Raw genomic sequence first — 12,569 nt, 5'->3', positions numbered from 1 at the left:
GAATTCACCTTTTCAAAGTTATTTCTATGGGGTACAAAAGAAAACAATCTATGTTTAATAGAGGGAGGCTAGGAAAATTCGTTAGATTAATATGAGAACTAAAAATAATGATGAAAAAGAACTTTCACTCATTCCCATCACCAAAGTGTGAATAATTATCAACAAATTCAGAAATTCCCACCCAGCAAACTACTTTCCAAAGGCAAGTCATTTTCAGACAACTCTAATAATTAGAGAATGTAACAAATACCTTCCTCCTTGAACCTTCCATCTTTCAGTCCCTTTCTGTCCTTGAGACTCATGCAGATCAAGTCTAATTCCTCTTTAACATGATCATTAAGCAAATATTTGCAGATATTGCCCTATCAACCCTGCTCCCCACTCTGCTCAGTCCCCAGCCTTGTCTCCTATATAAACAGCCCCATTTCCTTTATGCAGTCCTCATCACAAGGCTTCAAATGCCTGGGCCACCTACTTCAATATACGGACCCTTTCAAGGTGTGGCTCTGGAAATAAACAGAATGTTTAGGATGACCTGTGACAACATAAATGACAATGGGCCTCTCCACCCGAGGACACTTTAGGTCTAGCAAATCCTGCCTCAGCTTTGAGGTCACCATCATGCTACTAACATGAAGCATACAGTCAGCTGAGAGAGCTGAACCTTTTCCAAATAAGCTGCTACACACAGTTACTCCATAGTTTAAATTCATTAACTTACTTATATAAGACAGCTTTTTCTGCTGTTCAATTTTCATTTAATTAGACTTGGTTTTTTTGTTCCACCTTAAGTCTGATCCCAAGTCCAAACTGTACCACTCTACATCTAGCCCTCTTAACACTCAATGATTTGCAAACCTAATCATCACACCAATGTCTTCCAAAGAAAAGGGATATTCATTTAGCACCTAGAACAAGGCCTGGCACACAATTAGGAACTCAATATTTATTGAATGAATTAATTTCACAGACTCTCATTTAATCCTAAAAATTCTTCAGTCATCATTACCTTCTTTTATCATGAGATTAATGAACATCTCAGAGTTCAGAATACCCAATCTTTTGATTCCAAATCATGTGTTCTCTACACTAACCCTCACTACCTCTCCATACTAACTGTAAAAGTATTAAATAAGACAGGTTGGGAGCAGAGGTCCTGACAAGTCCCCCAAGACAACACTCAACTAATAGTCTACAATATAGGTAAAGCTGACAATAAGTTATCCACATAGTCTGATTCAAATTTCTTCATGCTACACTCATGTAATTTTTTTTCAATTAATAAAGCTAATATTCCCAATGTCATGTAAATGAATAATAAATAGAAATTACTGATACATTTAAATGAATTTTATATGGAAACAGTAAAGCAAAAGTCATTGTTAAATAACTACTTTGTTCTCAAAACAGTCTGCAAATCAGTCTATGAAAGGTATTTACATATTTACACATTTTATGAGAAATGCTTGTCACTATCAGATACAATAACACTGAAGAATTTTTTTTGGCACCTGTAGGAATTCAGAAATTGTATAGTAATTTTCATAACCACAGCAGTACTATGAATTGGCTTTTTCTCTCTCAAATACTAATACCTGCAGACAGTTTATAAGGTAGTACCTTTAATCATTCAGAAAGCCCATCTTAACATTATAAATTCTTTTATATAAACCATGATTAATTCATCAACACTGAAATCCTGTTCCCTTATTCTCTTTCTCTTCAGTGAGTTCCTTAACAATATAATTTAACTGATCTTTTCTCAAAACAAGAAAATAAAAAGGTATATTAAAAAAAACCTGAAGATTAAGCCTTTACTACCAAAGCAAAGATTCTAGCATTTTCCCTATTTCTTCTCATATATGAGGTGCTATCTATCCTAAGAATTACTAGATTCATTCCTATCGGGAAATTTCAATTCAAAAAAGGGTCCTAATGCCAGGAACAGTAGTATATACCTGTAATCCCATCTACTTGGGAAGCTGAGACAGAGGGTCACAAGTTCAAGGTCAGCCTTGGAAATTTAGCAAGTCCTGTCTCAAACTAAAAAGGACTAGGAGTATAGCTCAGTGGTAGACTACCCCTGGGTTCAATTCCCAGTAGTACAGAAAAAAGGGGACTGGGGCTAAGGAACAACACAAGCCTTATAGAGAACACACGAACTTAACAAATTAAGTAAATCCTAAATGGATGCATTCATCATCCCTGGTTTCATGCAATGGAGACCTGAAATAACCATGAAATTCTAAGGGCAAGCAATGCTACAACCCCATCTACTGGAGAGGTGTAGGTAATGAGTCAATTTTTAATAAATTTTTCCTTTCCTGTGAGCCTTGGAGGCCCACAAAATATTTCAAGAACTTTACTTACCTACATCTTTTCGCCCTGGTTTTTCAAAACGTCTGTCACCCCTAGAAAAGACAAAATAAGTTTCAAACAAGGTTTGTCAATTATGTATAGACTTTCCATCCATAGCATCGCTTTCCTGTATTTCTATTAATACCAGTTTTTTTCTTTCTTCAAATTAGAAAACAAATGCATGGTTACTGCCTAACTTTTAGAAAAATACAGGAAAGTAATACATCACAAACCAAAAATTAGCTTCTATTAACCTAGAATATTATTTATTTTAATTACATACATTGAACAAGAATGTACTTCCCCATATCATTGAATATGTTCAAAATCATCCAACTTTAATGGTTATATAGTATTTATTGTGTGCACATACCATTATATAAGGGCAATGACAATGTCTGACTTGCTTTCAATTATTTTATAGTATAAATGTCAACAGAGTGAACATCTTTGTCCACTACCTTTGTGCAACTGTCCTCACTCATCTGACAGACTTCATATAAAGTCACAAATACCAGAAGGAAGATGCTTTTATTATGCCAACAAACAAAATGGCAATACTTTCCACTGAACACTAATCAAAAAGCAAACTGAATTAACTGTCATCCACACTGGCATTAACTAGAATGCTTCTTCTTTTAAATAAGGATCATTTAAAAATTTCTCACAATTTGATATTTGATAATTAACAGCATTTAAAAAGAATGATACCTTATAACTATACAGAGGCTTCTCTGCAGAAAACAGAAAACAAGGAAGTTTTATATACCAAGGAATCTTTACACAAGATTTTAATCCTTTGTTACCTTTCCTCCCAGCTCTGTGATCTATGCATTTCCCTGCCACCTCCTCGACCGAACACACCCTCTACTTCATCAAAACTTCTTTGGTAGAAACCACATTCACCTCTACCTCTACCTGAAAATAAGAAAACAGAAAAAAATGGAAAGTGAGAAGTCAACAACCAGCACGTTTGACATGTTAGATTAACCTCTGAAGTTCTGTCTCTGCAAATAAGAGGTCTACTTTTAAATATTTTACAAGGCCTGATGGATCTTCACCTGTGGGACCAATGACAACACTGAAGCAACTACCCACCAGAGGCTGAGAAAAACTAAAGGAAGAGTCCCACAGGCTGGGATTGTAGTTCAGGGATAGAGCACTTGCCTAGCACATGTGAGGCACTGGTCGATCCTCAGCACCACATAAAAATAAATAAATAAATAAAATAAAGGTATTCTGTCTATCTACAACTTAAAAAAAAAAAAAAGAACACTTAAAAAGAGTCCCAGTTCTGAGCAATAATCAGTATTAACATAAGCTCTTTAATAAAAACTTCAACAGTGAAATTCTAAGTGGATCCATAAACAATTACTGCAGATTAAGCCTTGTATTGAATTATTTTCAAACAAATTGACAGAAATCTTAATCTGAAGAGTTTATGAAAAGAGAAACCACAGCACAAAAGTCAAGCACAAATGTTAAAGTAATTTATCTAATCACAGAAAAAGGATAATTTAATAGGGTCAATTCCAAAACTTACCAATTTCATGAAATAATTCCTTTGAGGTCAAAAAGCACCCTTTACCCTCTGCTCAAATCTTGAGATAAGGAAAAGTATCAGGACTCAACTCCAACCACAGAGCTGCTTAGTGTAAGGATATAGGGATTGAGATGATCTAGTGGTCCAAATATAAACTGGACTTTACTAAAGGTAATTTGGCTAAATCTACCAACATCTGACTAAACAGTTCTACTGAAAATTTATCCCAACAGAAATACTTGCACAAATTTGGTCAATCTTGGACTGCTTTTCCAACAGTAGTTAATCAGATAATAGTAGAGTTGAAAACTAACCATCTACCCCTAGAGACATCCTTACCAACATAATGCTGTCACAGAGCAATCCATTACTCACATGTTTGGGGTGATGTTGGTATAAACAAACCTACTACACTACCAGTCATATAAAAGTATGGCACATATTACAGTGTACAGTCCACAATATTTGGTAACAGTAATAAATGACTATGTTAGTGGTGTATTTATTATATTACACTTTTATCACTATTATAAAGCATACTCCTTTCACTTTTTTAGTTAAAAAAAGTTTACTAGGCTGGGTGTGGTGGTACATGCATGTAATCCCAGCAACTTGGGAGGCTGAGGCAGAAAGATCATGAGTTCAAAGTCAGCCCCAGCAACTTAGGGAGGTCCTATGGGATCAATGAAATTCTGTCTCAAATTAAAAAAAAAAAAGAAAAAGAAAGAAGAAGAAAAAAAAAGTGAATGCAGCTTAGTGGTTAAGCACCCTGGGTTCAATTTTTTAAAAAAGGGGCTGGAGTTGTGGCTCAGTGATAGAGCACTTGTCTGGCATGTGTGAGGCCCTGGGTTTGATCCTTGGCACCATATATAATAAATAAAATGAAAGATCCATTGACAACTAAAAAATATTTAAAAAGTATGCCATGTTACACTGGCGGCAGCCTCATATACCTCATGTTTATTATTTCTCTCACATGCAACAAGGGGTCAAATCAAGCAACTGATCTATACCATCTAGGTTTGCATAAGTATACTATAATGCACACACAAGAATAAAACCAAAATCATCTAATGCATTTCTCAGAATGTATCCCTTAAGTGGTACATAATTATACATGTATATGAAGGTGTTTATTGCAATTCTTAAAAACTAGAAACAACCTGATCAATAAAGGACTGGCTATAAAAATTCTGATAAGTCAATATAGAAGAACATTATGAAGCTACAGAAGACAAAGCACTGACACTAACTCAAATCTCATTAGGCTATTGAATGACAAAAGCAAACTATAGAGAAATGCATATATAAATTATCCCAATATTGCTATACAGTTAGGCTCAGGAAGAATAAATATTCAATTGCTGGATCTGGAGGCAAAAGGCAAAGTATGCACTTTCAGCTTTTATACTTTATGTACTATTTTCCTAACAAATGTACACATTTGTATCCAATACACTGGTGAGAAAAATAGGAGGAGGGGTAGGGGCTGGGGGGCGGTATACTTATAACTAGAGGAAATTTCAGACATCATCCCTAACTCAATTTCTCTCACAGTATAAAATGACCCAATGGAAAATGATTGATCTTTTTAATTGTTTATTTTGTGGTGTTGGGGATGGAATCAAGGCCCTCACATGTTAGGTAAGCACTCTACCACTGGACTGTTATCTCCAAAATGATGAATCTTAAATAAAAGCATGAATGTTTTCCAAAGTCAAATAAAAATGAGTTAAATAATTATTCCAATTATTCAGGCAATACTTCTACTTCTTCCTTACACTCTATCAAGAACTAACAGAGTACAGCTGCTCTTTTATATGATCATATTATGAAAATAATGCACAGAATTGTATGTGGGTAATCTTAGGAACTTTGTTGACTAGTCTAAGTATTCACTTCTTCCTCTGTAAAACTGAAATGAGGACCATGGTTGAACTGTACAATATTAAAGTTACCTTTTGGTTCTATCGACTTCGTTTAAGTCAACTCACAATTTAAGTACCCTTCCCCTTCATGAAATGTATATATTTTATTTACAATTCTAAAACAGTGCAATAAAAACTATAATGTAAAAGTAGGGTATTCCACAATGATGATCTGGGGATGAAAAAAAAGTTCCCTCTCCTTTTAGAGAACAATTTTCTCAGGAAAACCATTACACATGTATCATCTTAAAGAAAAGATTTTATTCTAGAAATTCATGAATATAAAAAATAGCTTTCAGGTAACCAGGAAAATATATATGAAATATTTTCTGCCAATACTAGCACTGGCCCTGATCGGGCTTATGAGATTGAAGCTTGATTAATGGGCATATAAAAAGAATCAGAATCTATAGCTTTCCAGTTTGTCAAATTTAAATCATCTATATATATGGTTCCCATAAATAAGAAAATATGATGTGATGAACCCTTCATAAAGCTAAACTTAGCCAGGCACAATGGTACACTCCTATAAGCACAGCTACTCGAGAGACTGAAGTGGGAAGATCACAAGTTTGAGACCAAATAAAACAAATAAACAAGGCTGCAGATATAGCTCAGTAGTGAAAAGCTTGACTGGAATGCATGAGGTCCTAGGTTCAATCCCCAGCACCACCACCACCACCAAAAAAAGGACTATCCTGTTGTCTGAAATTTCACATCATTCTTTTGGGAATTTAAATATGCCTCTTTTTGATAATGTTGAGGACAGTGGTTGATGGTTGTACAGATCTGTTTTATTTTTAAACATTCAGACCAGATAAAAAAGAAAGATAACATTATATTGCTTCCTCCAACCATTTGTTTAAATTTTACTACTTCGTAATTACTTAGAAATCTGCAAGTCAATTTTCACATTGTTTCCTCAAGTTGGAGACAGGATAATCATCTAAGGTTAGCTCTGCCCATGCAGAGAAAAGTAGCAAAAATCATTATTTAACCACAAGTTAAAACTAAATAATAAGTGAAAAATACAAAACCGCAGATTTATAATTACAATCTTCTTTTGTAAAATGAGCTACAAGATTATTATAAAGAACTACAGGTGGGTGTTTCAATGGCACTAAAAGTATTTTTCACCAAGTTAAGTGCATTCATGTTTCATGGCTTTTCATGTTATACACTAATTTAGTCACTTAATTCCTCTGTGTCACAGCATGTCTTTTAAACATGCTCTATTTAACTTCTTAATAAAAGAGTTCTATTCTATGCGATAATCCTCATTTCAATAAAATCAGAAAGCAGGAGAACTCACTCATCCACTTGTTTCTCAGGACCTGAGGTTTTTTAAAAGGCCTGGAGAGACTAGTTCATATTGGCAGCACACAAAGTGAGCGGGGTTCACACTTCTCCATTAAGGAGATCTCTCTCTGACAACCTGAAAGGCACTGGAGGCAGAGTGGCATGGGTGAAACCTCTCCTGTCACATTACGGCAGGAAAACACAGGAAATGCACAACTAGATGCCAGAGTTATGAGGGTCAGTCTCATTTCCAGACACTATCACACTGGCAAGAGGCAGAGATCTCAGGCAAATTCTGAACCACAGGAACCTAGCCAGGCAAGCAAATCTAAGTTGCCTAAAGTGCTTCTGAAACAGATATTCCTCGATCTCACTACCCAAAGTTCTGTGGCAGAGGTATTTCCTGCAAGTTCTATAGATGAGTGTAACAGCTCCTCAGGTTAACAACCACTGCTCTAGACATGAATAAGTAAATTAAGAAGAAAAAACACAATCAGGTAATGGTACCTAGAAAAACAAGTGAAGAGTTTTAGTCAGTCTGCACTATTCACAACACCTGCATTCCCACATTCTAAATGAACTACTAAAAGAAACTTAATTGGCCAAGTGCGATGGCGCACATCTGTAATCCCAGTGACTCAGGAGGCTGAAGGATCACAAATCTGAGGCCAGCCTGGGCAACTTACCAAGACCCTTGGCAATTTAGCAAGGCCCTATCTGAAAATAAAAATAAAAAGGATTAGGGATGCAAATTAGTGGTAGAACGTCCCTGGATACAAAAAAAAGAAACCTAATTGTGTATAAATTACCCTATTCATAAGGTAAAATCTTAAAACTAAGTTGAGAAAGGAATTCAGATACCCCATACTCGTGATCATGCCAATCTGGAGGTGTAAGATGTGGGGGCAACCTTCTCTGTCAATGCAGACACCTCATTCTTCCACTTCTAAAGCTTTTCGTAGAGAATACTACAAGATACATTCGTACCACTTCTGTGATTTGATCAATGTAGGGTTAAATGCTCAAATAAATTTTTATATTATAATATCATGAATGTCCTTATTTAACAGAAAATCAGTGGACCCAAAATAAGGAGCAGATATTAAAGAAGCAAGTAACAAAAAAACACAAATTAAATGTCTTAGACATAAATCTATAAAACTATGTTACATAAATAAATGCTGCCCAATTGGTTTTTGTTCTATTCCCTGAAAGGTACTAGCATTGATGAGATAATTTTTGCTGAAGTCCCTTTATGGCTAAGGTCATTCTTGGCACACAGCTCTCATATAGAAAGTCTATGCATGGAGGCCACAGGGGCCTCAGTGCTGCTTTAGCAGCCAAGACCCTTTAGAAGAACATTCTGGCTCCCAAAGTATAGGACCCTCCCAGGGACAAGGAACATGGATGACTAGAATTTTTTCACAAAAAATGGGACTGTCCAGGCTCCCTCATGCTCAAATCTCTACTGCAGGAATTATGCTCCTCTGCTCCAAACCAGGGACTGCAGAGAAGATGCCTTGAAATATGGTTTAGGAATGACAGGTTCAGGGCATTTAGTATGCAGTTAATGTCAAAGAGCAATTGTTTTGTTTTGTTTTTTAAATCAGACCTTAAAATATTTAGTGATTTCCCTATCCTCCTCCTCCATCATAACTTTTTTCACATGAAAGCTCGCTCACCTCTCCCTCTTGAAGAACTTCGACCTCTAGGAGCCCCCACCACTGTTCCTCCTCCTCCTCGTCCTGTCAATCGCAGGACAGCAGCACTATTTACAGACATGGAAAAGTTTCTCTGCCAAAAAATAAAAAAAAGAAAGAAAAATGGATAAAACAGACAAAACTACATGATGCTTCTCCCCACCTCCCACTGCAAGTATAAAAATATCATCTAATTACTATTAGTGATGTGAAACCATAAATACACAAGATGCAGGAATAATCCAAAGCCTAGTTTTACCTGACAATTTCAAATTAACATTTCAGATCAATAATAATGAGAACTAATGCTTTACACAATGCTAGGTACATTGAGGAAATACACAAGCAAACTAAAAGTTACATGTATCTAGAAGCAGACAAGATAAACAGGCAACAGAAAAACTTGGTAAGAGATTTGGTTCAAGCCCTTAACTAGTGAAAAAAGAGAAAATCAGAGACAGTCATAAAGTCCAATACACCTGTAATCCCAGGAACACAGGAGGCTGAGGCAGGAGGATCACAAGTTGAAGGCCAGCCTCAGCACTTTAATAAGACCCTCAGCAACTTAGTAATACTCTGTGTCAAAATAAAAAAAGAACTGGAGATGTAGCTCAGTGGTAGAGCACCCCTGTGTTCAATCCCCAGTAGGGGGTGGAATCTGATGCAAGAGTAGAATGATAAAAAGAAAAATTGTCTTTTCTGCCTCATTCTGTAATTCAATTCATACTTTAGTCCTAAGTGGTTTTCACTGGTTTTTTTATTATGATGTCAAATCAATTGAAATGATATCCATACCTCTCTCTTTGGAGACTATAGATTGATTTAAAAAAAAAAAAAACTTCCACTTTCATTATGAAACTCTCTTCTAATTCTAGGCCATTTTTTCACTGCTTGTCTTTTTCAAAATTTTATTCAGAAAATGTGTTCAAGTAAATTTTAGAAACTGTATCAATATAAAGTTGTTTTCTTTCAGTTTTATAGGTATATGATCATACAACCAAGTAATACCAAAACCAGACTTGAGATGTAACTGATAACTGAGAGAAAATGAGAGAGAGCACCTCTCTAACCAAAAACATCTATTTCAAATTATATTTTAATAAAACTAAACTGGCTGAAACAGATATAACTTACCTTTTGCCAGAGTACTGAATAATGCCTCTAGCTACTATATGACATCCCCAAAAATGGGATTAATATATTATACTACTAAAAATATAGGTCAGAGCTAACTGCATTTTGTATGCCAGTATCCCATACAAATGATCACCTTATTATCAAACTATCACAAAAGCATAAAACCCAAATACACCATCCATGAGTCAGGGACAACTCATGTATTTTCATACACTCTTTAACATTACTATTAAAAGTGCAAACTGATAAAATCTTTTGGAAAGTTAATTTCTCAAAGTGTATTTAAATGCTCAAGCCTATGACACAAAAATTCCACTTGTTACATATGCAAAAAATAACATAAGTAGAAAGATCTTTAATTGTAGTTCATTTACCAAAGCAAAAAATAGAAACCATCTATATATTAACCAATAGGAGCTAAATGAAAAACCACAGGCTTGGAATTCCACACAATTGTTTACAAAAACAAGGAAACTCTACTTCTTAAGTTGAACCATATGAAACAATATTCAACAATTTCTCATCCATAAACACTATAATTTCCTATGGCCAGGTTAATGTTCAGGGATACAGGGTATATCTGTAGTTAGGAGCAGAAAAGCCAGACTTCCTGGGATTGAATTCTGGCTCCTTAACTTCACTTCTTTGTGCCTCATTTTCCTCATTGTTACAGTTTGGATTTGAGGTATCCCCTAAAAGTTCACATGAGACAATGCAAGAAAGTTCAGAGAAAAACTGGGTTGTGAAAGCCTTAACCCAATGAGTGAATTAATCCCCTAATGGGATTAACCCAGTGGTAACTGGAGGAGGTGGGGCACTGGGGTTTACATTTTTGCATCTGGCAAGTGGAGACTCTCTGCTTCCTGATCATGACATGCGCTGTATCCCTCCACAGTTTCCCTTCTGCACCAAGCCTGCTGTCTGTGGATTGAAACCTCTGAAATGGTGAGCCCTCAAATAAACTTTTCCTCCTCTGTAATTGTGCTGGTCAGATTCTTTTAGTCACTGCAGCAAAAAAAGCTGGCTAAATCACTCATCTATATAATGTGGATAGGAATATTTTTATCTACCTTAGGGATTTGTTGCAAGTACTCTATACATTCAATGCCAAGTATTTAGAACACTGTCTGGCACATATTAAAAATTAAATAAGTATCTACATTTATCTTTTAGAGAGATTCTTAGGTTAAAACTGTAAAGTGTAAAACTGTATGCACAGCATGCTGCCATTCATGATGTGGAGGGGTTTAAAGAAATATACAGATGGTTGTACATGTCTTAAACACCCCTGGAAGGGAACATAAGGAAAAAACAAAAACAATGGTTACCCCTGAGGAAAGTAACAGTAAGCAAAGTTTAGTTCTCCATTATTTGTGCTTTTTCAATTTTTCATATACACATGTATTATCTATTTAAGAATACATAAATGAAGTAATTTTCTTTCATATCAAATCAATAAAATACACCAACCTCCTCTAAGGTTTCTTCCCCACTTTTATTGGCAGTACTAGGAATTGAACCCAGGATTGTCCACCCACTGAGCTACATCCCAGTCCTTTTATTTTGAGACAGTCTCACTAAGTTGCCGAGTCTGGCCTCAAACTTGCAATCCTCCTGCCACAGCCTCCCAAGTAGCTGGAATTAATAGACATGCACCACCATGCCCAGAGAATTTACCAATCTCATATCAGATACTTACAAGTGTAGTAAAGAGAATCAAGCTTCTCAAATTGAGCTACATATTCAAGAGACATGCTAAACCAAAAGAACTGGAATATCTTTGAACAATAATTTGGTTCTAAGAAACCACACACACACACACACACACACACACACAGAAGAGAGGAAGAGGGAGAGGGGGAGAAAGAGAGAGAAACCACTGTTTTATGGTACTGGAGATTGAACCTAGGGATGCCCTACCACTAAGCTACAATTCCCAGTTCTCTATGTTTTTTTTTTTTTTTGGGGGGGGGGACAGAGTCCTACTAAGTTGCTTAAAATCTTGCTAAGTTGCCAAGGAAGGTCTTAAACTTAAGATCCTCCTGCACATGCCGCCATGCCTGGGGAAAAAATACTTTAAAGATAAAAGATCTCTGTCAGGAAACACACAGCAAAAAGTTTGCTTTACATTACTGTAAAAATATTTACCTACCTATAGGAGTACTGAAATAAAAGGTATATACAACTTTGGTCTATGAAAATCTACACAATCCCTGGAGGGGTAACTTGACCATTCAAAGGACAAACATCAGAATTTTAATAAATCTTTAGTCAGGCATAAGCATTTTATCCCACATATTTTATAAATAACATAAAGCTACCAAGTAAGTATCAGGAAATTCTAAATAATGCCATATAAATGCTTCTAAAGACAGGACCCTAATGATCTTCTGTGGTTGCAGTGAAAATCTCCCAATCCTCATATTAAGGCTGGATGAACATAAAATGCAGGTTTTAACACAAACACTTCTGTTATAAAACCAAAATTAAGACCTGTTCCTTAAGTTGTTCTAGAACTGATTTTAGTGTGTAGGTGGAATGTATACCTAATTTTATTCTCTCTAAATCAGTAACCAACTGCTACTGGTTAACTCCTATTAATCA

At 35.7% G+C, this 12,569-nt stretch overlaps 1 protein-coding gene across 4 annotated transcripts in view; it reads right to left on the bottom strand.

The window, feature by feature from the left end:
* The window catches only part of Gigyf2 (GRB10 interacting GYF protein 2), a 120,425-nt gene that overhangs the window by 68,677 nt on the left and 39,179 nt on the right, over positions 1-12,569 (bottom strand). For all 4 annotated transcript variants that reach the window (XM_047543342.1, XM_047543340.1, XM_047543341.1 and 1 more), the window contains 3 exons: positions 8,811-8,922; positions 3,165-3,276; positions 2,371-2,411 (listed from right to left, as the gene is read on the bottom strand). In XM_047543342.1, the coding sequence (XP_047399298.1) occupies positions 2,371-2,411; positions 3,165-3,276; positions 8,811-8,922 (265 nt within the window). The remainder of the gene's footprint in view (positions 1-2,370; positions 2,412-3,164; positions 3,277-8,810; positions 8,923-12,569) is intronic.

The sequence above is a fragment of the Sciurus carolinensis genome, chromosome 3, assembly GCF_902686445.1.
Source record: "Sciurus carolinensis chromosome 3, mSciCar1.2, whole genome shotgun sequence".
Classification (NCBI taxonomy): domain Eukaryota; kingdom Metazoa; phylum Chordata; class Mammalia; order Rodentia; family Sciuridae; genus Sciurus; species Sciurus carolinensis.
This window is presented reverse-complemented; position numbering and strand designations above follow the sequence as displayed.